The sequence below is a fragment of the Crinia signifera genome, chromosome 3 (genome assembly GCF_055691185.1).
Source record: "Crinia signifera chromosome 3, ASM5569118v1, whole genome shotgun sequence".
In the NCBI taxonomy this organism is placed as follows: domain Eukaryota; kingdom Metazoa; phylum Chordata; class Amphibia; order Anura; family Myobatrachidae; genus Crinia; species Crinia signifera.
The window spans coordinates 209,284,041-209,311,067 of record NC_139219.1 but is presented as its reverse complement, the minus strand read 5'-3'; the positions used below and the strand labels follow the sequence as shown (position 1 = coordinate 209,311,067).

The 27,027-nt window shown below is 44.8% G+C and overlaps 1 protein-coding gene across 1 annotated transcript in view; it reads left to right on the top strand.

The window, feature by feature from the left end:
- Positions 1-25,606, top strand: part of TMEM14A (transmembrane protein 14A) — a 28,752-nt gene extending 3,146 nt beyond the window's left edge. Inside the window, exons 2-5 of the mRNA XM_083177350.1 lie at positions 3,709-3,788; positions 5,997-6,098; positions 24,559-24,646; positions 24,927-25,606. Of these exons, the coding sequence (XP_083033476.1) occupies positions 3,713-3,788; positions 5,997-6,098; positions 24,559-24,646; positions 24,927-24,966 (306 nt within the window). The 5' untranslated portion in view covers positions 3,709-3,712 and the 3' untranslated portion in view covers positions 24,967-25,606. The remainder of the gene's footprint in view (positions 1-3,708; positions 3,789-5,996; positions 6,099-24,558; positions 24,647-24,926) is intronic.
- The last annotated feature ends 1,421 nt before the right edge of the window (positions 25,607-27,027 follow it).

The following is a 27,027-nucleotide window of genomic DNA, read 5'->3' as shown; positions in this document are numbered from 1 at the left end:
TCCAGTGCTGGTGGCTACCATTTATAGAACATGTGGACAATCAGTAGCACAGCTGTACGTCACCACATAACTAACCCGAAAGGGGTTGGGATCATTTGGTCTACAGCAAGTTGGTCGCAAACATTAGATCGACACTGTTAGGTCGACATGGTTCTAGGTCGACATGGGACAAGGTCAACATGGGTTTAGGTTGACAGGCCAATAGGTCGACACAAGCAATAGGTTGACAGTATCATAGGTTGATAGTATCAAAGGTCGACGTGGTTTTTCACTGTTTTTTACCTGAATGTCGAAACAGTCGACATGGGCACCGTTTCCAGTGCACCGCATCCCCTCGCATTGCTCGTTCGATCGCGATGCTTCGGGCACTATTTTATAATCCCACCATGCCCTAGTGCAGGACAGGTCAACCTGTGGCTCTCCAGATGTTGTGAAACTACAAATCCCAGCATGCCTTGCCACAGTTTTAACACTCCCTTATAGCAAAACTGTGGCAAGGCATGATGGGATTTGTAGTTTGACAACATCTGGAGAGCCACAGGTTGGCCAGGCCTGTCCTAGTGGATGGTAGGACATGAAATACTGCCTGTCGACCTAAACCCGTGTCGACCTAGAACCATGTCGAATTAACGGTGTCAACCCAATGCTTGTCGACCAACTTGCTGTAGACCCAATGACCGTACCCCACCGAAAGCTAGGTACAAATTTAGCGACCCCTGGCACCAACGATATTGTTAACTATATCCGCGGTGCTGTGGAGAACGATATACTGCATACACACTAACCGATATTGGTCAGTAACGTCACCAATCCCCTCTCCGTACATGCAGTCTCTGATGATATTGTCAGATTGAGTTGCATGTACAGACAACAGAGGATGTTATTAACGATGTGCGAGAGCCCGCATCATTAATATCGTGGGTACACACTGACCGTTTTTCAATATCGTTAACGTTATATTGCATAGTGTGTAGCATAAGGATGACAAGTAGGTACAAATTACTTTTTTTTATTTATTTTTTTCATGGCACCTAGGGGTGAAAAAAGTGCTGAAACTCTAGGGTGCTGTGAGTAAGGAAAAGTTGTACTAAACATTGTTTTCAACAAATGTTTCATGTGACAGCCACTCCGTTTTCTCATCTGAGCCGCTTTCAGCATGAAAGTTACCCAGTGTGTACAGGGCAGCGATGAGCAGTGAGGGCTGCTGCGTGCTCCCACATCATTGGAGGAAGGAGCAAAGGGGCTCTAAGCCATCATTTTGATGGGCTTTTAACTATTTGATGATAAATTAGAAAAAGTGTAAAAACTTTTTTGCTAAATAGACCTTATAATGCTAAAACTTTGTTGCGCAAAAAAGACATGTAATAGGCTGGTAATTTATTATGGTAGTCCTCCCACTAGCCAAAGAGCACTGGGACCTGCTGTGTGCAGCCACCTTTGACAAGGTTCTGACCAAGAATCAAGAGATTGTGGCTTTGCAATTGGTGCTTCTGCTTACCCCACCCCCTTCCCCACCAGACACCATTTAAAAATGTTTATCCACAATTTGTTAGTTCTTGACTACAGTACGTGTATCTAGCTGTTCTTGCCAGGCTTTGTATAGCGGGATAGGGGCATATCTTCTGAAGGCATTTTTTTCCCAGATGTCATGCTGGAAGGACTAGTGAGACAGGGGAAGAATTCATGTACAGAATGCCTACTGCCGCTGCAGCCCCTCGACCACCTACAAGCACCAGCTACTAGGGCTTGTTTGGACGTTTTGTCCCACAATAATAACTAATAACCATCAATTAATGTTGCATGTTGTCTTAATTATTTATTTGAGTAATCTCATTTTTGGACCATGATCTATATCCTGGTGTGCCTACGGACATAGTTGTTCTATCATGGGAAAACAGGCACCCTTCCCAAAAAAACACAGAAGCTCTTTAATCCCAGCTTCAAGATATTGGGGGTTATTCAGACCTGATCGCACAGCTGCTACTTTGCAGCACCCTATGATCATCCAGAGTGAATCCTGCCCTGTGCAAGCCTGCGACAAATGTTGCAGCCCTGCGATTAGCTGCAACTCCATTCGTGATCACTCACCATTGCAATGATTTTTCTAGTGTGTGCAGTCTGTGCATTGCCCAGGACGTACTCGGTGGCTGTGAAACAAGAAACTAAAAACAAGTTGTGTGCGGGGCCAGAGCTGATGTCACACATCTTCCCTAAAAAGCTTTAGCACGCCTGCATTTCCCCTGACACTCCCAGAAAACAACCGGTTAACCCCCACACACCAGCTTTCTATCAATCAACTTGCATAGGGCCAGCAATGTGTACTATGAGCCATACACATGCGTAGACTATCAATTATAACACACACACACACACACACACACACCCCCTGCCTGCAAATTCTCAGGTGGGCGATCAGGTCTGAATAGTCCCGATAATTTGGAATCTAGAGACATCCCACATTTGGATACACTTTCCTCAGCAAGGATGGCGCATAATAAACTCTTAGAAAACATAGATTCTACTTATTTTGCTGCCCCATGTAGGGTAACTACATGGGGCAGCAAAATAAGTAGAATCAGCCTAGCCTTCTGTGCACAACAGTAGAGGCTTGTAGGGTTCCGTTGTTTTTGCTGATTTTTTTCCATAAGTACTACAAACCCCACCCCAATCCCCGGAGACCAACAGTACAATCAGTCTCAAAAACGGGTAAGGGCCCATCCTGAGTTACGGGTCAATTTTCCTATAAATATAGGCCTCAAAATGTTTGGTCCAGTAGGGTGTTGACCAACTGATTGAATATTTGTCTGATTCATGAGGACCCGAGGAGGTTCATCAGACAAGCGAAAGGCAGTTGTACAAGAATGATCAATCAACTCCAGGTCAAGTATTGTCCCATGTAGTATTCCTGTTGAAAGATACAGAGAATGCGTTGGATAGGGTGGATTGGTCATTCATAATGGGCTTGATAGCCCACGCAGAATTAAGTCCTCAATGCCTCCATAGAATACTTGCATGCACTCTGTGGGGGTAATCAATATTTGCAGATATTTCCCAACATGGGCTTAACGAACTTGTGGAATCAGGCAGGATGAAATTATTTGTTGATCTAAATATATCGGCATTTATCTTTACCATGTCTGCTCACTCACTTTCTTTTAATCACCACTATACTTTGTGCATTTGCTGCTGATATAGACACACAGAAATACGAGCATACACTTACCAACTTCTTTCATCACAGTGGATGGTATGACATAGAGCAGGGCTGGGCAACGCCGGCCCTCCAGATGTTAATGAACTACACATCCCAGGATACTTTGCATTAGTTTTGCTATGTGGCCATGCTGAAACTGATGCAAGGCATGCTGGGATGTGTAGTTCATCAACATCTGGAGGGCTGGTGTTGCCCAGCCCTGACATAGAGAATACTCCTGCTTGCACATTTTTAGCAACACAAACTTATTATTTGGGAATTTCATGTAATTCATCATATTCAGAAATGTAAATAAATTCTTAATATATTCCAAATAAAATGTGTTTTGACATAGACCTTTGACATAATGCCCTAAGTACCACTCATCTGCACAGCTCACAACCTATCTCATAGTACCATCCCCCATTTACTCATACAGTAGATCTGCCTCCAACGTGCTCATTGACTACAAATTTGCAATATGTAATCTGCAATTTATCTTCTATTATTACCAGAATCATGGCAATAGACTGGATTGGTTTTGGATACGCTGCCATCTTGGCTCTGGGCGGCCTACTGGGATTTACTCGCAAAGGTAAATTACATCTGCTTCCTATTTGTTCTTTTCATTACTTGCCATGTTCTTAACAGGCTGTTGGGTTATGGTATAAAACTTATGTAGGGTACACACCAGAACGATTAGGGCTCAATCCCATCAATCTGGATCCAGATTGGATCGGATTGGATGCAGATCATTAGCAGATTGTTAGCAGATCATGTGCTCCAACAGATCGTGCGACCATCTCACAATCTGCTAACGATCTACTAACAATCAGGATCGTTCTGGTGTGTACCAGGCAATAGACTGACTCATGATAGACAGTCATATGGTCGACAGTCACAAAGTCAAAAGGTTGACCGGGTCTAAAGGTCGACAGGTAAAAGGTCGACATGGTTAAATGGTCAAAATGGTCCAAAGGTCGACATGGAAAAAGGTCAACATGAGTTTTTTATGTTTTTAGGGTGTCTATGTCGACATATGTTGACGTGGACACTGTCTAAGTGTCCGGCAACCCCTCCTATGGCTTGCTGTGCTCGCCATGCTTTGGGCTCGCTGCGCTCGGCACACTATTTTTTGCACTAACAATGCCCTAGTGCAGGCATTCCCAACCACGGTCCTCAGGGCACACCAACAGTGCAGGTTTTTGTGATATCCAGGCTTCAGCACAGATGGTTTAATCAGAATCCCTCAGGTACTAATTAAGTCACCTGTGCTCAAGTCTGGATATCACTATTATTTATTTATTATTAACAGTTTCTTATATAGCGCATACATATTCCGCAGCGCTTTACAGAGAATATTTGAACATTCACATCAGTCCCTGCCCCAGTGGAGCTTACAGTCTATATTCCCTACCACATGCACACGCACAGACAGACATTCTAGGGTTAATTTTTGTAGGGAGCCAATTAGCCTACCAGTATATTTTTGGGATTGTGGAAGGAAACCGGAGCACCCGGAGGAAACCCACACAAGTACGGGGAGAATATACAAACTCCTAAAAACCTGAACTGTTGGTGTGAATGCCTGCCCTAGTGGATGGTAGTGCATGAAATACCGCCTGTCGGCTCATGCCAGCTGGAAATTTAGTAAAAAATGCATGTCAGAGCTGGTTCAGGTTGACAGACCTGTCTAGACCAGGCACAGTCTAGACCTGGCCACGGTGCTGATAGGGGGCCAGATGTACTTAAAACAATAGTGTGCCTTGAGGACAGAGGTAGGGAATGCCTGCTCTAGATAGTCAGTAGGTGGACAGGGGCAAAAGGTCAATATGAAAAGGGTTTGACATGCAATAGGTCGACATTAGTTTTTCACAATTTTTTTTTAAACTTTTTCATATTTTATCATCAATGAGAACGGTAAAGTCCAAAAGCATGGCATGCGAGAGTACGCATTACACTAACTGAAAGTCCATGGTGATAGGTGTTAACACTGACACCAAAAAAATGTGAAAAACTCATGTCAACCTTTTCTTGTGTCTACCTTTTTCATGCCAACCTCTTCCATGTTGACCCTGTTGACATATTGCGTGCAACCTTTTGGTGTCAACCTATTGACAGTCTATCTAGACCCTGTATTCCTAATAATCCACACCCTCCAGCACTTTACATTGGGTGTTTGATGGGCAAGAGTTATACCGAGAAGTAGACCAATAATCCCATGTTTTATTATAGACCCATTATATGTACACAGAAGAGGCTGAACCAGTATTTATCCCATCACCGAGGCAAAAGTCACTTCATGCTGCAGTGATGTCACTAATACCCCCTTTTCACTTGCAGTCCCGGGTCATACGCGGGAATGTGTTCACGGATGCTTCCCGGGACACTACCCGAGAATGTACCCTTTCACATTGCATTCAGACCTGGGATCGACCCGGGATAGCCCCATTCACACTGATCCATACATGTCATTAAAAATAGACGCCAGCTGAAAGCATCGGTACCGTGACTGATGTGCAGCTTCCTCATCCAGGGGAATATCTGGGGGATCTGTCCGTCTGCGGCGGCGGCAGCTCCGGGGGGGCTGCACTCTGCACTAAATCCCGGGTTGATGTGCGTTCATGTGCAAAAACCCGGGATATTTTTGCAAGTGGAAAAGGGGTATAAATGTCAGTGAATTCATGGATTAAAATTGGATCAGCCTTAGAATTGTATGCCTCAATTTTGTGTGACAAGTACCTCATAAGCCATTCTAAAACTACATACTGATGCTTAAACATCTGTTTTCTCTTTTTGGCAGGCAGTATTGTTTCCCTCGCTGCAGGTCTTACTTTTGGGTTGCTTGCAGCTTATGGTGCATTACGTGTTTCATACAGTCCAAGCGATATCAAGATATCATTGAGTAAGTAAAATAACATACAATAATGAAAAAGGTTTTATTCAGAGTTATGCTATACAGACAATTGAGATTTGGAAGAACTATTATAGGTTTTTCTTGAGAAGTAAAGCTCTTAAAAAGTCTAAAAAACAGAGCTACATTACCTGCACCTCTGCGTTGTAAAAATATAGGCATGTGGAACATGTAACAACTCATCTGTAAGGTGTGTCACCGCTTACCATCTTACAGCTGATATACGCTCAGAATTCTGACACTCCCGGAATATCTTCATTTGGGAACATGACTGTGTCATGCATGATATAGACAGCCTGCATTAAAAATATCAATTTTGATATACAAAATGTGTAGGGTGCAATATATTTCTGTTTGTGCAAATGTGCCCAATTTCCCACCTTACTAATAACAAATTATATACATGCACAACACGAAAAGTTTATTCTTTCATTTATCTGGGTTCCTCCTAAAGTATATAGTATAACACATTAATATCTTGAATAACCATTAAACCATTACCTGCCACCTCAAAACCATTACTTGCCACCATGAAACCATTACCTGACATCCTGAAACCATACCTGCCAACCTAAATCCATACCTGCCACCATGAAACCATTACCTGCCACCATGAAACCATTACCTGCCACCATGAAACCATTACCTGCCACCATGAAACCATTACCTGCCACCATGAAACCATTACCTGCCACCCTGAAACCACTACCTGCCACCATGAAACCATTACCTGCCACCATGAAACCATTACCTGCCACCATGAAACCACTACCTGCCACCATGAAACCATTACCTGCCACCCTGAATCCATATCTGCCACCCTGAAACCATTACCTGCCACCCTTAATCTATACCTGCCACCATGAAACCATTACCTGCCACCATGAAACCATTACCTGCCACCCTGAAACCATTACCTGCCACCCTGAAACCATTACCTGCCACCCTGAAACCATTACCTGCCACCATGAAACCATTACCTGCGACCCTGAATCCATATCTGCCAACCTGAATCCATACGTGCCACCATGAAACCATTACCTGCCACCATGAAACCATTACCTGCCACCATGAAACCACTACCTGCCACCATGAAACCATTACCTGCCACCCTGAATCCATATCTGGCACCCTGAAACCATTACCTGCCACCCTTAATCTATACCTGCCACTATGAAACCATACCTGCCACCATGAAACCATTACCTGCCACCCTGAATCCATATCTGCCAACCTGAATCCATACCTGCCACCATGAAACCATTACCTGCCACCATGAAACCATTACTTGTCACCATGAAACCATTACTTGTCACCATGAAACCACTACTTGTCACCATGAATCCATACCTGCCACCATGAAACCATTACCTGCCACCATAAAACCATTACCTGCCACCATGAAACCATTACCTGCCACCATGAAACCATTACCTGCCACCATGAAACCATTACCTGCCACCATGAATCCATTACCTGCCACCATGAATCCATACCTGCCAACCTGAAACCATTACCTGCCACCCTGAATCCATACCTGCCACCATGAAACCATTACCTGCCACCATGAAACCATTACCTGCCACCATGAATCCATTACCTGCCACCATGAATCCATTACCTGCCACCATGAATCCATTACCTGCCACCATGAAACCATTACCTGCCACCATGAAACCATTACCTGCCACCCTGAATCCATACCTGCCACCATGAAACCATTACCTGCCACCATGAAACCATTACCTGCCACCATGAATCCATTACCTGCCACCATGAATCCATTACCTGCCACCATGAATCCATACCTGCCACCCTGAAACCATACCTGCCACCATGAAACCATTACCTGCCACCATGAAACCATTACCTGCCACCATAAAACCATTACCTGCCACCATGAAACCATTACCTGCCACCATGAAACCATTACCTGCCACCATGAAACCATTACCTGCCACCATGAAACCATTACCTGCCACCATGAAACCATTACCTGCCACCATGAAACCATTACCTGCCACCATGAAACCATTACCTGCCACCATGAAACCATTACCTGCCACCATGAAACCATTACCTGCCACCATGAAACCATTACCTGCCACCATGAATCCATACCTGCCACCATGAAACCATTACCTGCCACCATGAAACCATTACCTGCCACCATGAAACCATTACCTGCCACCATGAAACCATTACCTGCCACCATGAAACCATTACCTGCCACCATGAAACCATTACCTGCCACCATGAAACCATTACCTGCCACCATGAATCCATACCTGCCACCATGAATCCATACCTGCCACCATGAAACCATTACCTGCCACCATGAAACCATTACCTGCCACCATGAAACCACTACCTGCCACCATGAAACCATTACCTGCCACCATGAAACCATTACCTGCCACCCTGAATCCATATCTGGCACCCTGAAACCATTACCTGCCACCCTTAATCTATACCTGCCACTATGAAACCATACCTGCCACCATGAAACCATTACCTGCCACCCTGAATCCATATCTGCCAACCTGAATCCATACCTGCCACCATGAAACCATTACCTGCCACCATGAAACCATTACTTGTCACCATGAAACCATTACTTGTCACCATGAAACCACTACTTGTCACCATGAATCCATACCTGCCACCATGAAACCATTACCTGCCACCATAAAACCATTACCTGCCACCATGAAACCATTACCTGCCACCATGAAACCATTACCTGCCACCATGAATCCATTACCTGCCACCATGAATCCATACCTGCCAACCTGAAACCATTACCTGCCACCCTGAATCCATACCTGCCACCATGAAACCATTACCTGCCACCATGAAACCATTACCTGCCACCATGAAACCATTACCTGCCACCATGAATCCATTACCTGCCACCATGAATCCATTACCTGCCACCATGAATCCATTACCTGCCACCATGAATCCATTACCTGCCACCATGAAACCATTACCTGCCACCATGAAACCATTACCTGCCACCCTGAATCCATACCTGCCACCATGAAACCATTACCTGCCACCATGAAACCATTACCTGCCACCATGAATCCATTACCTGCCACCATGAATCCATTACCTGCCACCATGAATCCATACCTGCCACCCTGAAACCATACCTGCCACCATGAAACCATTACCTGCCACCATGAAACCATTACCTGCCACCATAAAACCATTACCTGCCACCATGAAACCATTACCTGCCACCATGAAACCATTACCTGCCACCATGAAACCATTACCTGCCACCATGAAACCATTACCTGCCACCATGAAACCATTACCTGCCACCATGAAACCATTACCTGCCACCATGAAACCATTACCTGCCACCATGAAACCATTACCTGCCACCATGAATCCATACCTGCCACCATGAAACCATTACCTGCCACCATGAAACCATTACCTGCCACCATGAAACCATTACCTGCCACCATGAAACCATTACCTGCCACCATGAAACCATTACCTGCCACCATGAAACCATTACCTGCCACCATGAAACCATTACCTGCCACCATGAATCCATACCTGCCACCATGAATCCATACCTGCCACCATGAAACCATTACCTGCCACCATGAAACCATTACCTGCCACCATGAAACCATTACCTGCCACCATGAAACCATTACCTGCCACCATGAATCCATTACCTGCCACCATGAATCCATTACCTGCCACCATGAAACCATTACCTGCCACCATGAATCCATTACCTGCCACCATGAAACCAAATACCTGCCACCATGAAACCATTACCTGCCACCATGAAACCATTACCTGCCACCATGAAACCATTACCTGCCACCATGAATCCATACCTGCCACCATGAATCCATACCTGCCACCATGAAACCATTACCTGCCACCATGAAACCATTACCTGCCACCATGAAACCATTACCTGCCACCATGAATCCATTACCTGCCACCATGAATCCATTACCTGCCACCATGAAACCATTACCTGCCACCATGAAACCATTACCTGCCACCATGAATCCATTACCTGCCACCATGAATCCATTACCTGCCACCATGAATCCATTACCTGCCACCATGAATCCATTACCTGCCACCATGAATCCATACCTGCCAACCTGAAACCATACCTGCCACCATGAATCTATACCTGCCACCCTGAAACCATTACCTGCCACCCTGAATCCATACCTGTCCCAATAGCTAGACTGTCATTCTCTTGCCTAATTCAAGTGAGGGAACAATAGAACAGTTTTAATTATGTGTGTATTTTGCTAAAGTTAGAAGGTTTTACATATTACGGATGAGGCAAAACAAATTTGTGGTAAAACTTCTGAAACTTCAGTTGGGTATTGCTGAGCTGTAGTAGCAGAAATGAAATGATTAAATCATAAATGCGACTAATGTAACTACCCTTCCATCCTCTCAAAATGTGTAATATAAAATGAGGCTTCTCTATGAAATATAGAAATAGCAACCTTTCCATCTAAAATGGAATGAGACCACACATGAGTATAATGTATATTGTATGTTTTATTGTATTAATTGATACATTTGATATGGTATTGCTTTTGTTCTGATATTATTCATTCATATATATGACTGAGATGCCTTTACTAGAATACCCTGTTTATTTTTTGTTTATTTTTAGCTTTATCTGTTTTTTTCTCTCTTTGTTTGTCCACAATTGCAAAATTTAATAAAAAATTATTGAAATAAAAAATATATACATATAAATGCAACAATTAATACATTTTGTCCACAATCGTTTTTTCATTAGGTTACAAAATATATACCATTGAAATGATTGACTGAACATATAGACTGAGGCTTGGGGCAGTATTCAATGCTCCCAATTCACTGGGTTTTTTTCGGCGAATTGGGCTGTTTTCACTCCTTGCTGTGAATCTTTTTCACTGAAAATCTGATTCCCTATTCAATGTTCACTGTTCGCGGAAAGCGAACAGTGAATGTCGGCCAGTTCTCCATTTCATGCTCACTGCAATTCGCTGTTGTATTTCAATGGGGTTTTTACTGGGATTCGCTGAGAGTGTATTCAATGCTAGGATGGAGAACTGCTTCTTGAGGGGGACAATGTAATAGCAGATCATATTAATAATTATTTCTGCCCAGTATTCACTGCTGAAAGAGAGGGGAAGGGGTCACAGTTAAGTTGCAAGTATAGCCAGAAAACTGAGGGAGAAACAAGTAAATTTACAGAGGAGAAAGTCCTCACACAACTCTCAAAACTGAAAGTGGATAAATCAATGGGGCCAGATGGGATACATCCAAGGATACTAAAAGAGCTAAAAGGGGAACTGGTAAAACCAATAACAGAATTATTCAACCAGTCGCTAGCTACTGGAGTAATTCCAGAGGACTGGAAAACAGCGAACGTAGTCCCACTACACAAAAGTGGAAGAAAGGAAGAGGTAAGCAACTATCGACCAGTGAGCCGTACATCAGAAGTAGGGAAATTGATGGAAACACTCTTAAAACAAAGAGTTGTAGAATATCTCAAAACCAGCTATTTACAGGATCCGAAACAGCATGGGTTTATTGGGGGGGAAGATCATGTCAAACAAACCTTATTGACTTTTTTGACTGGGTGACTAAAGTAATAGATCAAGATGGGGCTGTAGATGTAGCTTACCTTTAGTAAGGCTTTTGACACTGTCCCACATTGCAGACTGTTAAATAAACTTGAAAGCTTGGGATTGGATTTTAAGATAGATGAATGGATAGGAACATGGTTCCAGGACAGAACACAGAGAGTTGTAGTAAACGGAGTACAGTCAAAGGAGGGAAAGTTACAAGTAGGGTACCCCAGGGATCTGTACTTGGACCAGTGCTTTTTAATATCTTTATTGGTGATATTGCAAATGGAATTGAGGGTAAAATGTGCCTTTTTGCAGATGACACAAAGGTATGCAACAGGGTAGACACACCACGAGGGGTAAAACAAATGATTGATGATCTAGGTAGATTAGAGGAATGGTCAAGAGCATGGCAACTACAGTTTAATGCCAAATGCAAAATCATGCACTTGGGTCTCAAAAATCCAAAGACTAAATACAGTATAGTATAAATGGCACTATAATGGAAACTACTGAGGAAGAGAGGGATCTAGGTGTCACTATTTCAGGGGACTTAAAGGCAGGTAGGCAATGTAACAAAGCAATGAAGAAGGCAAGTCAGATGCTTGGTTGCATAGGGAGAGGTTTCAGCAGTAGAAAGAAATAACTAATAATGCCACTGTATAGGTCATTGGTACGACCTCATCTAGAGTACTGTGTTCATTTCTGAAGGCCATATCTCCAGAAGGATATAAATACATTAGAGACTGTACAAAGAAGGGCAACTAAAATGGTGCATAGCCTACATCACAAACGTACCAGGAAAGACTAAAAGATTAATATGTATACTTTGGAGCAGAGAAGGGAAAGGGGGGACATGATTGAAACTTTCAAATATATCAAGGGCTTTAACAAGGTACAGGTAGGAGACATTCTTCACAGGAAGAGGAGCAGCAGAACAAGAGGACATGCACTGAAACTAGAGGGAGGAAGATTCAGGAGAAATTTGAGGAAGAATTACTTCACAGAAAGAGTAGTAGATAAGTGGAATAGCCTCCCATCAGAGGTGGTAGAGGCAAATACAGTAGTACAATTTAAACATGCTTGATATCCTTACAAAAAAAATAAGGATCAAATATGGTTTGAGGTAACGTTTTAAAAAGGGCAGACTAGATGGGCCAAGTGGTTCTTATCTGCCATCAAATTCTATGTTTCTATGATTTTCGTCATGATTTACCGTTTGGCATTCGACATCTTTTTAAGGTGAACTGGAATGTGATCTTAAAATAAAGGGATTTTTTTTTATTTTTGGTGTAAAAAAAATCAGTAAATTTATTCTGTGAAGGAGCATGGTATTTTTAGCACATGCATATATATTTAATAAAAAAAAAAAATTTTTTACACATTCGCCAGCAGGGGGCAGGGGGCAGGGAGCCGCTCATTAGATATTCACTTCACTCTGATCCCGCTCATTACATATGCACGAGCGAGACCAGTGCAGCGGCTCCCTACCTGTGTCCCCTGCCAGCTCTCCCAAGGGGCAGCTTCTGCTGCTTGTGTCTGCGGGAGCCCTCCTCCCCCCACACATTCTTACATCTCCCTGCCTGCCACCGTCCCGCGGCTAAACATCGCTGTCATGGGCAGCGAGCCCCTTCGGTATGGAACTGGGATGACAGGGAGGGCTGGCAGTAAATGCGCCAGCCCTCCAGAACCCTGCAAATGTGCACCGAATTCTAAACAGGATTTGCTGCACATCGTGAGAAATTACATTGAATACCTGCCTTGGTCTCTGCTGCATCAATGAATGTGAAAAATGTTTATAGAGGAAAGATATCTTTAAGCAACCCCCCTCCCCATCCAAACTAAAATGTGCTTCTTAAATATTGTAGGCCTTCTTCTATGCCCATTTACTTAGTTACTTCAAAACAGCAAAGGGGTCTGTTTTACTAAGATAAAGTTGACAGAGATAAAACACCTGCTAATCAGCTCTTAACTGCCATGTCACCGAATGTTTGAAAAATTACATTTGGGGCTGGTTGGTTGGTAGTTTCTTGCTCTCCATTTTATCTCTCTCCAAGGCTTAGTAAACAGACCTCACAGTCATTCCTGCATCCAGCCCACACTCAAGTAGTACGGTACCTAACACTGGAATCATGTGCAGGACAGGAGGTGTATTTTTGCAATTCTGCCCATCTTGTGATTTTGCACCATAAGATTGGTATGTGAGAGAGACTGTAGGAATGAATGGATGCACAGCCCTCTAAACCTGTACTAGTGGCATGTCGTTTTTCCAGTGATCAGTACTCACCATACCGGAGTACAGTATATATAAGTGTGGCACTCCATTAAAATGGCCACAAACTGTAATGTAACATTTATGCTCCTTTCCCTGCTGTATGCATCCGTGGCTGGCCACTGTTAAACCTGCAGTCGGGATCAGGTTAACTGTGCTGTGAATGGGAATACTGTCCAATCAGTAAGAAGCAGAGGCGTAACTCTGGGAGGCAATTAAGTCATCTGCCGCCGGGCTCCTGCTCCAAAGGGGGCACCTGTCCTCCCCTGCAAGTTTAAATCCGTTAATTGAATGCAGTCAATATTACTTCTGTAGCTGACTCCCCTTCTAACATAAGTTTTGCAAGTGCCACCTGTCTTAAAACCCATGACCACCTTACTGATTGAGCTATTGGGGGGGGGCTTCAGTATTTATCTTGCCTCAGGGCAACTGGGACAAACTTACGTCACTGCTAAGAAGTGTATGGATCCCAAGAAGAGAGAGATAGGGCTTGTGCTGTGGCAGTTACAGCTGTGTTCTGAGACAGTTGGCAGATGGATGTCGGCTATTTTAGGGAGACCCAGAGTGGCGCCGCATGGGGGCCTGACACAGTGTACAGTGAAGGAAGGCGGTCCAGATGTGGAACCTGGATACTCCCTATATGGAGTGGGGCAGGGGTGGCCTGGATGTGAGTGACAGTGGTGGGCAGAGTCCTCAATGCAGCCCCGACAATTGAACAACTAATTAAGGTGGGCAGTGAAACGGAGCTGTTCCCACAATATAAATGCCACTGAGCAGGTAGTCAGAGCTCTGCTGTGAGCCACAGTTGAGCAGGAAGCCGGAGCTCTGCCAGAAGACGGAGCTGAACCAGAGCTGTGCCGGGAGCGGGGGCGGTGATGAGCCGGATGTTGGGCACGGCAAATACACCCCTCCACACACACACACACACAACCTTCAGCCTGAATGTAGCGGGAGCTCAATTCCTCACATGCTGGGTGATGCTGACGGGAAGGGAGGCGGGTGCGCATGAGCACACTAATGTACATCCGGCCTACTGGCTTGCTCACGGCTCTATGGGGATGCGCGGAGCCAAAGCCACTGCACATCCCAGGCGCCCGGCTAGAAAGCAAACACAGCCTGTTCCCACAGACTTGCAGGTAACTGCTGTCCTGAGTACAAGCTCTTCTGCACAGTCTCATTATGCTGCCCTCTCTATAGTCTCCCCCCATGCCGCTCTTCTTCCATGCCTGTCACTCGCTATGCCCCCTGTCTTTTCATGCTTTCTTTCCCCCATGCCTCTCTCACTGCCATGTCCCAACGGCATGTCCCTCAACATTTAGGGGCACATCTGCCCCTTTAACAAGTGCACATGCTTTTGACATTGGGCAGCGCCTAGCCTCTAACAGCATCTTCCATTGTGATCTGAGGCACACAAAGAAGGAATCACTTGCTTTGAAGTAAAATAGTGAATGTGGATCTGGAGGCTGTAATCTTGCACCAATGCCCCGCTCCCATCTCCTCCTTTGTACTCCCCTCACTCCCTCCTTTTCTTTCATTCTCTCTCTTCCTCATTCCTCTGCCCCTTCTGTCAGTTTCCCCCCACATTCTCTCTCCCCTTCATCCCTCTCTTTGTTCTCCTCTTTCTGGGGCACATTTATTATTACAGAGCAATGCCGGTGCGGTGACATCGCCGGACATCCATACAGATAGTGGTAGATGCTCAATTAGTTCAGTAATATTACCCAGGTGCATGAGGGAGGGGTTATGTAAACAAGACATTTTTTTCCCTCAGCACACTGAGTAGTATTAGTAACCAAACTAGAACACTACATGATAATAGAATTCAGAGATATTGGTTACATATACCTGCGCAGGTGTATGCTATGCCCCCAAGCCGCGTCAAGGCTTCTCTGTATATTAGCGCTATATCTAGGTGCAGGGTATGACACCCCAAAAAACTATCATAAGCTAGGAGGCCCAGCGCGGCACACCAGTGATATACTAAGTGTTAATAATTAGTGATAAGAAGCCGAAGCTATATATAAAGAGAGAGATAATGAAACGTAATTAAAATAAGAGTGAGATACTGTTAGTGAGGGAAAAGTGTTAATAGAATGTAAGGGCATGCCGCACTAAAGCCACCCAGCCCATCCAGTCCAGGAGCACCGCACCCCACACCACTGTTACCCTAAATTGGGTCTACGATTAACCAGCAAAGAGCCACATGATAATGGCTCCTTACTTGATATATCCAAACTAAGAGCTACCTACCTTGGAGCATCGCCGGACATCGCATTGCGGTATCGTGCAATACCACCGGGATTTATCAATGTAAGGGCGCAGGGACAGGGCCCCGAAAAGAGCCTGTCCCTGTGATGCCCTGACCCGGAAGCCGCATGCGCGGCTATGCGCTTACCCCCCCCCCCGCGACCCCGCTGACCGCACGGGCAGTGCGATGTGTATCCATAGGCTACAATGGGCTATCGCCATATCAGAATGGCGATAGCCCAGTGGTGCGAAGCTGGGCTGCCCTATGGGGGATGCGGCCGGCGGCGCTGCAGGGGGGGATCGCAGCAGGGATCAGAGATTCCTGTTGCGGTCACCCCTTTAACCCCTTGAGTGGTATGCCCGGAAATTTTCCGGGCTCAGCTGCGCTGCCACAGCGGGCTGTCCCGGAAAATTTCCGGGCATACCACAAATATGAAATAGGTGCGCGCCAGTTCTGTCCAGGTGTGCACCACTGGCGCAGCACCTCTAGAGCCCAACCCCCCCCCCCCCAGCCATTCCCCCAACCCTCCCATCACCTGTGCTCCGGCGATCGCCGGAGCTCTTCTAACCCCACTCCCCCAGCCGCTTCCGCCTGCCACCATACTTTTAGTAGCAATAACATAGGCGGCAGGCTCGGGCAGCAGTTTGGGGAGACTCGGGAGCGCTCAGGCACCGAGTCCTCCCGAGCAGCCACGAACATCCCCCAGCCTGCCGCCGACGTCACTGCTGAATGTGACCGAGGCAGCGGGGACAGCGGCAGCAGGGAAGCTCAGCAGAGGTGAGGGAGGGGGATTTCAACTGTGGTGGGTTTTGCTGGGGCAGGACAAACCTGCCCATGTAGGTTTGTCCTGCCCCAGCCAAACCTACCACTCAAGGGTTTAATACATTTGTCGGATACTTAATATTTGCGGTTAACCCCCGAACACGGGTGTTTTCGGGGTCTTAGCCACAAATATTACTTGATAAATGCAGCCCTCTTTGTTTCTCCCCTCCCTTCTCTTTCACTGCTTCTGCTGTAGCCCCACCTACGTTATCCACTGCTCCGCCCACCTATGCGCCATACCATTCCCCTATGGGGGCCCTGTCTGTGTGTGTGTATATGTATGTATATATATATATATATATATATATATACATATACACAATCCTAATGTTAGCAGAGGACCTCATTATATACAGATATGCACTTCAGGTACCAGTGTACAACCATTGATTTTAAAAGCTGGGCGCACCAGCAACTATCTAACTACCAGAATCTATCCAGTTTGTAGTTCAAAAAGTGGGTCTCTAAACAGTTTTACAGATTGTTAGTCTGTGCGGATCTTTAGCTCTTTTTTGAACAATGCACTTCAGGTAGTAAACTATATGCACAGCAGTATTACCATTTCCCCAGCTGTAAACCTACAAGTCCCAGAGGTGTCACTAGGGTTGGTGTCACCCAGCGTCCAGCTACACCACGGGGGGGCTTGTGTTTAGGGGAGATTATACTATTGATACAGTAACTGCTGACAGACGGTTAACATTCCCTTAGGGCGAGTGCGAGCGCGTCAGACTGTTATAAGTGGGCTAGAGACAAAGAAATTTGCTAATGTTACTTTGCTGTTGGGGGCACGCTGAGGCAGCTACCCTTGTTATTACAGCTGATCCCCTGATATAACAACATTATATCAGTACTACTCTAGTCCCACACTTATTGGACTAGAGACAGAGAGACTTACTACTGTCACTTTGTTGTTGGGGGCACGCTGAGACAGCTACCTGTACTGTTACAACTGATCCCCGGATATAACAGCATTGTATCAACATCACTCTAGTCCCACACTTATTGGGCTAGAGACAGAGAGATCTGTTACTGTTACTCTGTTGTTGGGGGCACGCTGAGACAGCTACCTTCACTGTTACAGCTGATCCCCGGATATAACAGCATTGTATCAATATCACTCTAGTCCCACACTACAGTGATTTTATGATGTGTGTAGCACCATAGAGTAATTACATACTCAGGGTGGCTGACTGATCATTGCTGGGGGATTGGAACACAGAGGGAGATTTAACCCCTGGTTGGATGCTACAATCCCTTGATATAGCACGCGATTGGCCACCAATGTTGAGTTACACCTGAATAGAATAAACACTATCTCTGACACTTGTCCCAGGCACAGTCCATTGACGACTGCAGCAGTTACTATAAGGTTGAATTTGTATCCACTGTGTTTATTTCTGAGTACATAGTTATTTGACGGTGGATACATTACCTACATGATAAGTTAAACATTAATACGTTATAACACGTGATATTAACTTCACCCTCTCCCCCCGCGGATGTAAAACCGAGGGAGAATAATACCCTTGGCCTATCATACAATTGTGTGTTATTGTTTAATGTATGTGTTAATTACATTCGCTGCAAATATATTTTAATAAAATTTAAATAAAAGTTATGTTTTAAAACACTTATCCTTTCACCTTCTTAAGAGTGCACCGCCACCCAAGCAGTCTTTCCTGTCCGTTTTGTTTGTATTCATTCACTGCATGGGCGGTAGCACACCCCAGGAAATTACTCATAACAGATACGAATGATCATGAATAAAGGGGGCTTTTGTGATATTTCTTGATAATTACCTGTGCGGCAGCCCTATTCTTTGTTGTTGTGTCACCCAGTGGCAAAACTTCTTCTCTGCACAGAAACAAAATAACTCACCCAGAAGAGTCGGGGACAGGAGGAATAGACTGGGATAGGAGGAGGGGACACAGGAGGAGTAGCCTGGGATAGGAGGAGGGGTGCCGATTGATAGGTATTAGAAGAATCGAGGACAGGAGGAGTAGACTGGGATAGGAGGAGGGGTGCCGGAGGGGACACAGGAGCAGTAGGCTGGGATAGGAGGAAAAAAGGGGGAAGTGGTGTGTATTGCGCTGCTAGCCACAAATAAATCTAGGGGAATATACTCCACAAATAAATAAAATCAAAATAGACCAATGTGCAAAGATGAGGTGGACACACTGCTTTAAAAAAGTATACATTTTATATAATTAAATACATTGGATATAAGACAAACAATTGATAATAAACATAAGAATAAAAATAAAAAATACAAATTATGAAAATAAAAAGCACAGTAAGTACACTATAGATCTGTTGGACAGGATAATAAATATCAATCCTTAATAGGATAAAAGGTTAGACGTTATTGGCTTAAGCTGGGTACACATATGTACAATCGTCGGGCCGTTCTTCCAATCTGGGGGCAAACGGTCGTTCGATTGTATAGGTGTGTACGCTGTCCCAATTGCTGCTGTGCGATCGATAAACGGCCAAAAACGCTCTTGGCCGTCCACGGTCGGTCGAAGGTTCTTTGCTGCTTAATATTTCATCCGACAGGACGGCTCCATATCGGAACAAAAGTGAAGTGTGTACGCACGTTCGATCGATATGCTTGACAGTTTGACAAAGCACGGTGGTATGCTGCATTATGAGAGACCCTGTAACCCTTTGCCTGCTGTTTTAACTAATGTGTTTTTAATGCCTCACTGCCCAACACTTTAGAGGCATTACTTTAAGACATTAATGTTGAAGTTTTAATAGTGTGTTATGGTGCTCTGCAAAGAGCTTCCAGCACACTCTATTAATACTTCAACATTGATTAATGTCTTAAAGTGATGCCTCTAAAGTGTTGGGCAGTGAGGCATTAAAAACACATTAGTTAAAACAGCAGGCAAAGGGTTACAGGGTCTCTCATATACTTCTTCTTGCGATTGTTTGGACGGGAGTACATCGGACGTCGCAAGTAAAATTGTACATATGTGTACGCGCAGAACGGTCGTATGTTTTGGACGGCCGAACGTGTATTCGGTCGATCGAACGGTCGCAAGAAAAATGAAATTGTACATATGTGTACCCAGCTTTAGGGGTGCACCGCTGTAGATAGATCGTATAAGTAGTTAGGAGTCGAATGATAAATGCTGTTATAATGTTATTGAAATGGTGGTTAGTGATGCTCAGTCCAATGCAGGTTATTATTTATGAGGATGAGGTTAGTAATGATTAGCAGTCATTTGTACATATAGAATGAATGCAGTAGAAGTCAAATGCGACTAGGCTCCATGCCGGTATAAATATATATGAGAGCGGCAATAGAACAAGCAGCACTAGGACGCAGGGGTTTTGTTTGGTTGTCTCACCCTGTGTCAGTAGCGGCTTGAGCGGTCTGTTGGTTGCTCCGTTCTCGGGGTGCGGGTGGCCGCCGGTAGTTGTCCTCTGCGGGTCACCTTAGAATAGGTGCCGGCGGGTAAAAGCCTCTCCTCCCGTCTCATGGAGCGTCCCAATATGCAGACTGCGGTGGTATTGAAGAAAAGCGCTTGTTGCTGGTGGAGGCGCTGGGAAGCCGTATGCAGCGTGGTTACTCCTGGGTCAGCGGTCAGCCTCTAACGTCTCAATGCAATGACGTCAACGCGTTTCGTCTCCCACGTTGTATGGAGACTTTTTCAAGACGGATAGGAGGAGAGGTGCTTAGGGGATGCAGGAGAAGCCTGGGATAGGAAGAGGGGTGCCAGGTAATAAGTAGCAGGAGAGTCATGTATAGGAGGAGCAGGCAGGTATAGGAGGAGCGGTGCTGGGTAATAGGTATCAAAGGAGAGATAGGGACAAAGGAGAAGTAGAATGGGAAATGAGAAGGGGAGGCTGGGTAAAATGTATCAGGGCTGGTGGGGAGCTGAGACCAAGGGCCTTATTCTGGTTATGTCGGTGAAACGTACGAATGGTCCGTTTCACCGTACGTTTCCCGTACGCGGACGGTGAGCGAAAGTCCGCCCACAGAACAGCCACATACGGACGGTCACAAACACCGACAATGGGGAGTGGCGTACACTTGAGCGTACGCCACCGTATACAGAGGGGTCTACTCTTAGACACCGTTAACTGGCGTACAACAGAGCGTACGCCACCGTATATGGACAGGTCTCCTCCGTTTTCACACCGACATCTTCCGTATATCTGAGCGTACGCCACAGTGCATGGACGGGTCTCGCCTTTTTTCAATGGAAAACTCAGCGTTTGTCACCGATCGTGAGAGTGAGCGTACGTCCGTGCACGGTGGCATACACTTCACATATATGGCACTGCAAATCTTGCCTTTCAACTATAATTAAGACAATTAATTATTTATTCTAACTGTTATTCAATAATTGTTTTCTATTAACTCAATTGTCTACCTTAATAAACACCCTAATAAAACAACATTTTAACCCTCATTACATGTATATTTATTATGTTCTAATGTGGCATTTTAATCACTATCTATCTGTTCCCACATTGGTTTTACTTTTAAATAAAGTTATGTTGGTGTTAAGTGAAAAAGTTGACACATGTCGACTTCTGTGAATTGAGTGTCCTGCTTTTTAAAGTATACAAAAACACTTACTGAATGGGTGTAGATGGTTATAAAATAACTACCTTGACATATATAAGCAGGTCTTAGAATGAATCTTACCTAAAATTAAAACAACCTTTACATGTAGAGAAGTGTAGAAAGATAAGCTTCCAATGTGTTTGAGGGCTGTGTGTGGCTTGCAGGTAGTGAAATCATGGTTTTCACGTAATAGGCTGCAGCATTGCTTATTACATTCAGGTGTAGTAATCAGCGTTAATTTGCAGACCCAGGCATCCGCTGTCATAGGGTATCTCTAGGGGTGGTCTGGAGCTATCTTTGGCGTCCGCCTGTTTTTGGGCCAAAATGCACGGTGCGTTCACCGATCGAGCGGTTGTAGCACCGTACATTTTTGGTGCACACCCCTGTGTACGCCCATGTTTACGCCCAGTTTTCCACATTATTCCGGCCGCTCCCCTAAAAACACCCCCATGCAGCCCACAATGACCGTACTCTTGCGGACAGTTTTTTTCGCACGGAGAGACCCGTTCGTGAGCGGTGTGAGGTCGCCGCACCTGCGCATTGCGAAAGCTACGCATGCGCAGATTTAAAAAAAAACGATCCGCCTGTTTACGGTCCCACCGTACCGAGCAGAATAAACCCCCAAGAGTAGACGGTAGTAAGGGGTGTGTTATAACACACCGACAGTTGGGATTCATACAGTTATTAGCCCGACGTCAGAATCCCGACTGCGGGGTCTCAGACTGCGGGGTGAGCGCAACGAAGCCCCTTGCGGGCTCTCTGTGGGCACAGTGGCTCGCTACACTCGCCACCTATTTTATTCTCCCTCTATGGGGGTCGTGGACCTCCACGAGGCAGAATAGCCCTGCCCGTCTGTCGGGCTTGTAGCACTCCGGATTCTAATGTCAGTATAATGATTGTCGGAATCCTGACTGCCGGTCAGCCATCCGACACCTTGCGGTAAGAGCCAGGGAAAGGAGGAATAGGCTGGTATTGTATTAGGAGTGCTGTGTATTAGAGGTGAGGCAAAGCAGAATAGGTAGGAGCTGGAGGCAGGAGGAGTAGGCTGGTACAGGACATAACGAAATTGGTACTGATCCACACATTAAAGAGAGTGAGAGGACTCCTGGGGCCAGGGCAGGTATGCTGCGATGCGGACACATCCCACCGACAGCAGGGAAGGCAGGCAAGGGATGAAGGCAGGCAAGTATGTGCCTTGTTCCTCCATGCAGGGTCTGGAGTGGATATAGCCACCGCTCTACAGCTCCACATGTTGAAGCTAGCCTGCCACCCTCCCCCGGCTCCGCTTAGCCCAGCCTGCTGCTGGCAGCCAATATGGTGCCTGATTTTTAACCAAAAGGAGGTCGCAGCCCATCACCAAGGCTGCCTGTATGCAAGATCTGATTGGCAAGAGCTGCTTAGCCACCGACTGACAGAGGGATGGGTGGAAGCCTGCTCTGTAACTATAGAAGAGAGCACAGTACCTACGCAAGCATGACTGCAGGAAGGGGGGGTGCAGGCATGGTCACGGTGTCACCCAATTCACCTGGATGGGGCTGCACCCCGCTAGTGACGCCACTGCTTAGTCCCATGCTTATTTGGTGAAGGGGTGGTCCGTAACATGAAGGAGCCTATAAGTAGCATAGTTACTGAGAATCTGCGCACAGTGCTAATGCTAGAACTGACTCAATTAGAACTTGTTAATTGCTAATGCTGCAAGCTGAAAATAAGAATTATTTGGAGGAATGAGGTCAATTTTAACAGTACATGTATAGGTGAAAGCCATCTTGCAGAACCTATCACAGATGTGTACCGATAGTGAGCTAATTTAGATGAAATTGCGATTGTTATTTTAGCTCAAGGTAAAACATTACTAAGTTCTTATACAAGGCCAAGAAGGTTGAACTGTAATGTTACGCATGTCAATGTGAATAGTAATAAATATGTAGCTAGGTCCATACACACTGGGCGTTTATGCCCAGCTTGTATGGACAGCATTGACCGTTGTTATCGCTGGGGGGGGGGGAAGCTGCTCAGTGCATACACACTGAGTGGCTTTCCCTCTGCCCGGCGCTGTCAGTGGGGGGTGGACAGCTTTGCATAGAGCAGCGCTATGCAAAGCCGTTCTCAAAGCCGCTCATCTGCTGGTAATACAGCAGATGAGCACGCATCACCGCTCACCGCCAGGCCGTACACGCTAGGTGGCTTTGAGCTGAAAGCCACTCAAACTTGGTGTTTTGAGCAGCTTTCAGCACAAAATCGTCCAGTGTGTACGGGCCTTAAGTCTGATTCTAACTACTGTTTATGTAAGATTGTGCGACTATAATACCATGTATTCCTTAGTATTCTATGAAAGAAGAGACATTGACAACACACTAATTAAAATCATATTTTACTGGTTCATTAATTATTTGCTACTATAATTGTGTCTGTGCCTACTTATATAAAAAAAAAAAAAATCTTACCTTCGTGTCATACTACTAACTTTTTGTGTGTTTAGATGCTTTTTAATGCATGCATTTATTAACTATGATGCCGTTTTGAATAAATTTCTATAAATTTTATCAAATTGGTTTCTTTGTGTACACCTAGCGCGTTACGGTATTATTCTTGTTCTTTAGCATATTGTAGGACAGCATCCCCAAAACCAGTTTGATTTTGCAGTGTAAGTGATTGCCGCTTTAAAAAAAACTGGAGATTTCTTCCCAAATCTCTCACTTTCTGAATATCTCATCCTATTAAATCTCACCCATTATGTTCTTCGTGTCATACTTACCTGTACTATGTACATACTAAAGTGTCATAAGTATGAAAATGGTTGTATTCATTGACTTAAGTTGCTGTAAAAATCTGTATAGTAACCATTTTTTATGGCTACTTATGAAATCTGTTATCAAAGTATTTATGTGTTATTTCTGTAGTTACTGCAGGTTCTTTGGCTGTAATAATGGGTCTCCGGTACAACCGGTCACGTAAAATAATGCCTGCTGGACTGGTAGCTGGAATTAGGTGAGTTTTCATGATTGACTTTTTGTATTTTTTATATTGGACTCTGTTTGGGGAGGGTAAAGTATGCTAAGCGCAGTAGATTCGCAGCACCTGGCCCGAAGCATGACTAGGTCCACGTGAAAACTCATGTTGGTCTTTTAATGTGTCTACCATTTCCATGTCAACAATTTGTTTGTGCCAACCTTTTGTTAATGTAGACCCTGTGCATGTCGGCATTTTCTCAATTCAGTTCCTGTTTACTATAAAGTATGAATGTAACAGTGTTTTCCATTGTTTGCAGCATCTTCTTGGTAGTCAGGCTCCTGCTGAATCTACTGTAAAGGTCTGCTGGGAATTCCGAGTCCACATGTACAGATCAAACACTTCAGTTTACTATATGCAATCTACCCGAAGACAAAAATGCACTGAATCTGTAACATTATCGTTTGGTTTATACTCTTTTTTTTTTTTTATCTTAACGACCTACCTTTTTGTCTTGTCCATTAAATCGATGATATCTGGATGATTGATCTACAATGTCTAGGTACACAGTCAATAGGTCTACTACACCAGATGGTTGACATGAGTTAGGTCGATAGGAACAAAAGGTGCACAGTGCTTAAGGTGGTCTTCTATATTGATCTTTCACTCTATCAACAATTTGTACCCGTCTACCTCAACCGCTGCTGACCTTTTTAACCTGTCAACTGTATGTTATCGACCTATTGAGTGTCTACCTGGACATTCTAGAGCTCTTATAGCATTCCCCATTAATTCAGTTTTACATGGTTTCAATGAAACAAGTGTGTTTAACTTTCTTTCCCAGATAAAGTATTACGGAAATCAGTAATGTTCCTGATACAGGGATCTTTTGTAAAACCTGTTAAACCTGTAAACAAAGAATCATAGTAACATGTTCAGCTGCCTGCTTTTAGAAATAATGATCTTTTTTCTAAGGTGTAATAAATACTTATTAACAGTCATGTATGCGCTATGTGGTTATTTACATACTGCTCATATTATAAAAGTGATCAGATTGAAATATTTGATCATATTCTCTACCACCTGCTTCCACTATGGTTAATTATGTCAGAAGCCAGTTAGGCCTCTAGTATGTATTCAAGTATCTGGAGGGGATGCGGTCATTTGGTCTACTGCATTATGGTCGACAGTCATTAGGTCGAATCCATTAGGTCGACATGACTCTAGGTCGACATGGGAAAAGGTCGACATGATTCTAGTTCGACAAGGTCATTAGTTCGACAAGGTCATTAGTTCGACAAGGTCATTAGTTCGACAAGGTCATTAGTTCGACAAGGTCATTAGTTCGACATTGTCTATGTCGACATTCACAAGGTCGACATGGAGTTTTTCACTGTTTTTTGAGCCAACATGTGCCGACAGGCGGTATTTCATGCCCTACCATCCACTAGGGCGTGGTGGGTGAATAAAATAGTGTGCCGAGCGTAGCGAGGCACCGTGCCCGACGCATAGCGAGCGCAGCGAGCGATGCGAGGGGATGCAGTGCACTTTAAACTGTGTCCATGTCGACTGTGTTGACATTCAGGTAAAAAAACAGTGAAAAACCCCATGTCGATCTTGTGAATGTCGACATAGACAATGTCGAACTAATGACCTTGTCGAACTAATGACCTGTCGAACTAATGACCTTTCGACCTAGAATCATGTCGACCTAGAGTCATGTCGACCTTTTAGCATGTCGACCTAATGGATTCGACCTAATGACTTTCGACCATAATGCAATAGACCAAATGATCCCAACCCATCTGGAGGAAGTCCATACAAAGCATAGGGATGGACTCAGAGCTGATCGCAAATACAAAATCTTTATCAAATGGACAAAACCATGTGCACTGCAGGTGGGGCAGATGTAATATGTGCATCAGAGTTAGACTTGGGGTAGGTGTATTCAAACAGAAATCTAAATTGCAGTGTAAAAATAAAGCAGCCAGTATTTACCCTGCACGGAAACAAAATAACTACCCCAAATTGAACTCTCTCTTTACAGGTTACATTTGCTCCATCTGCAGTGCAGCAAGGTTTTGTCTATTTGGGAAAGGGGATAAGGTCACCTTTGGGTCACCAGCATGGTCTTTGGGTTTTTGTTCTTTTTTTTTTTTGAGCAGAAAGGCGGTATTTCATGCCCTACCATCCACTAGGGCATGGGTTCTCAAACTGCGGCCCTCCAGATGTTGAGAAACTACAAATCCCAGCATGCCTAGCCACAATTTTAACACTCACAGATGCTGGGCAGTAGAGGAGATGAAGATCGGCGGCAGTGCCAGAGAGCGGAGCGGGTATCACAGAGCAGAGGAGGACACAGTCGGATCGGGTGGGAGGGAGTATAGGCCACAGCGGACGGTGCGTCTCTGCTGCCCGGC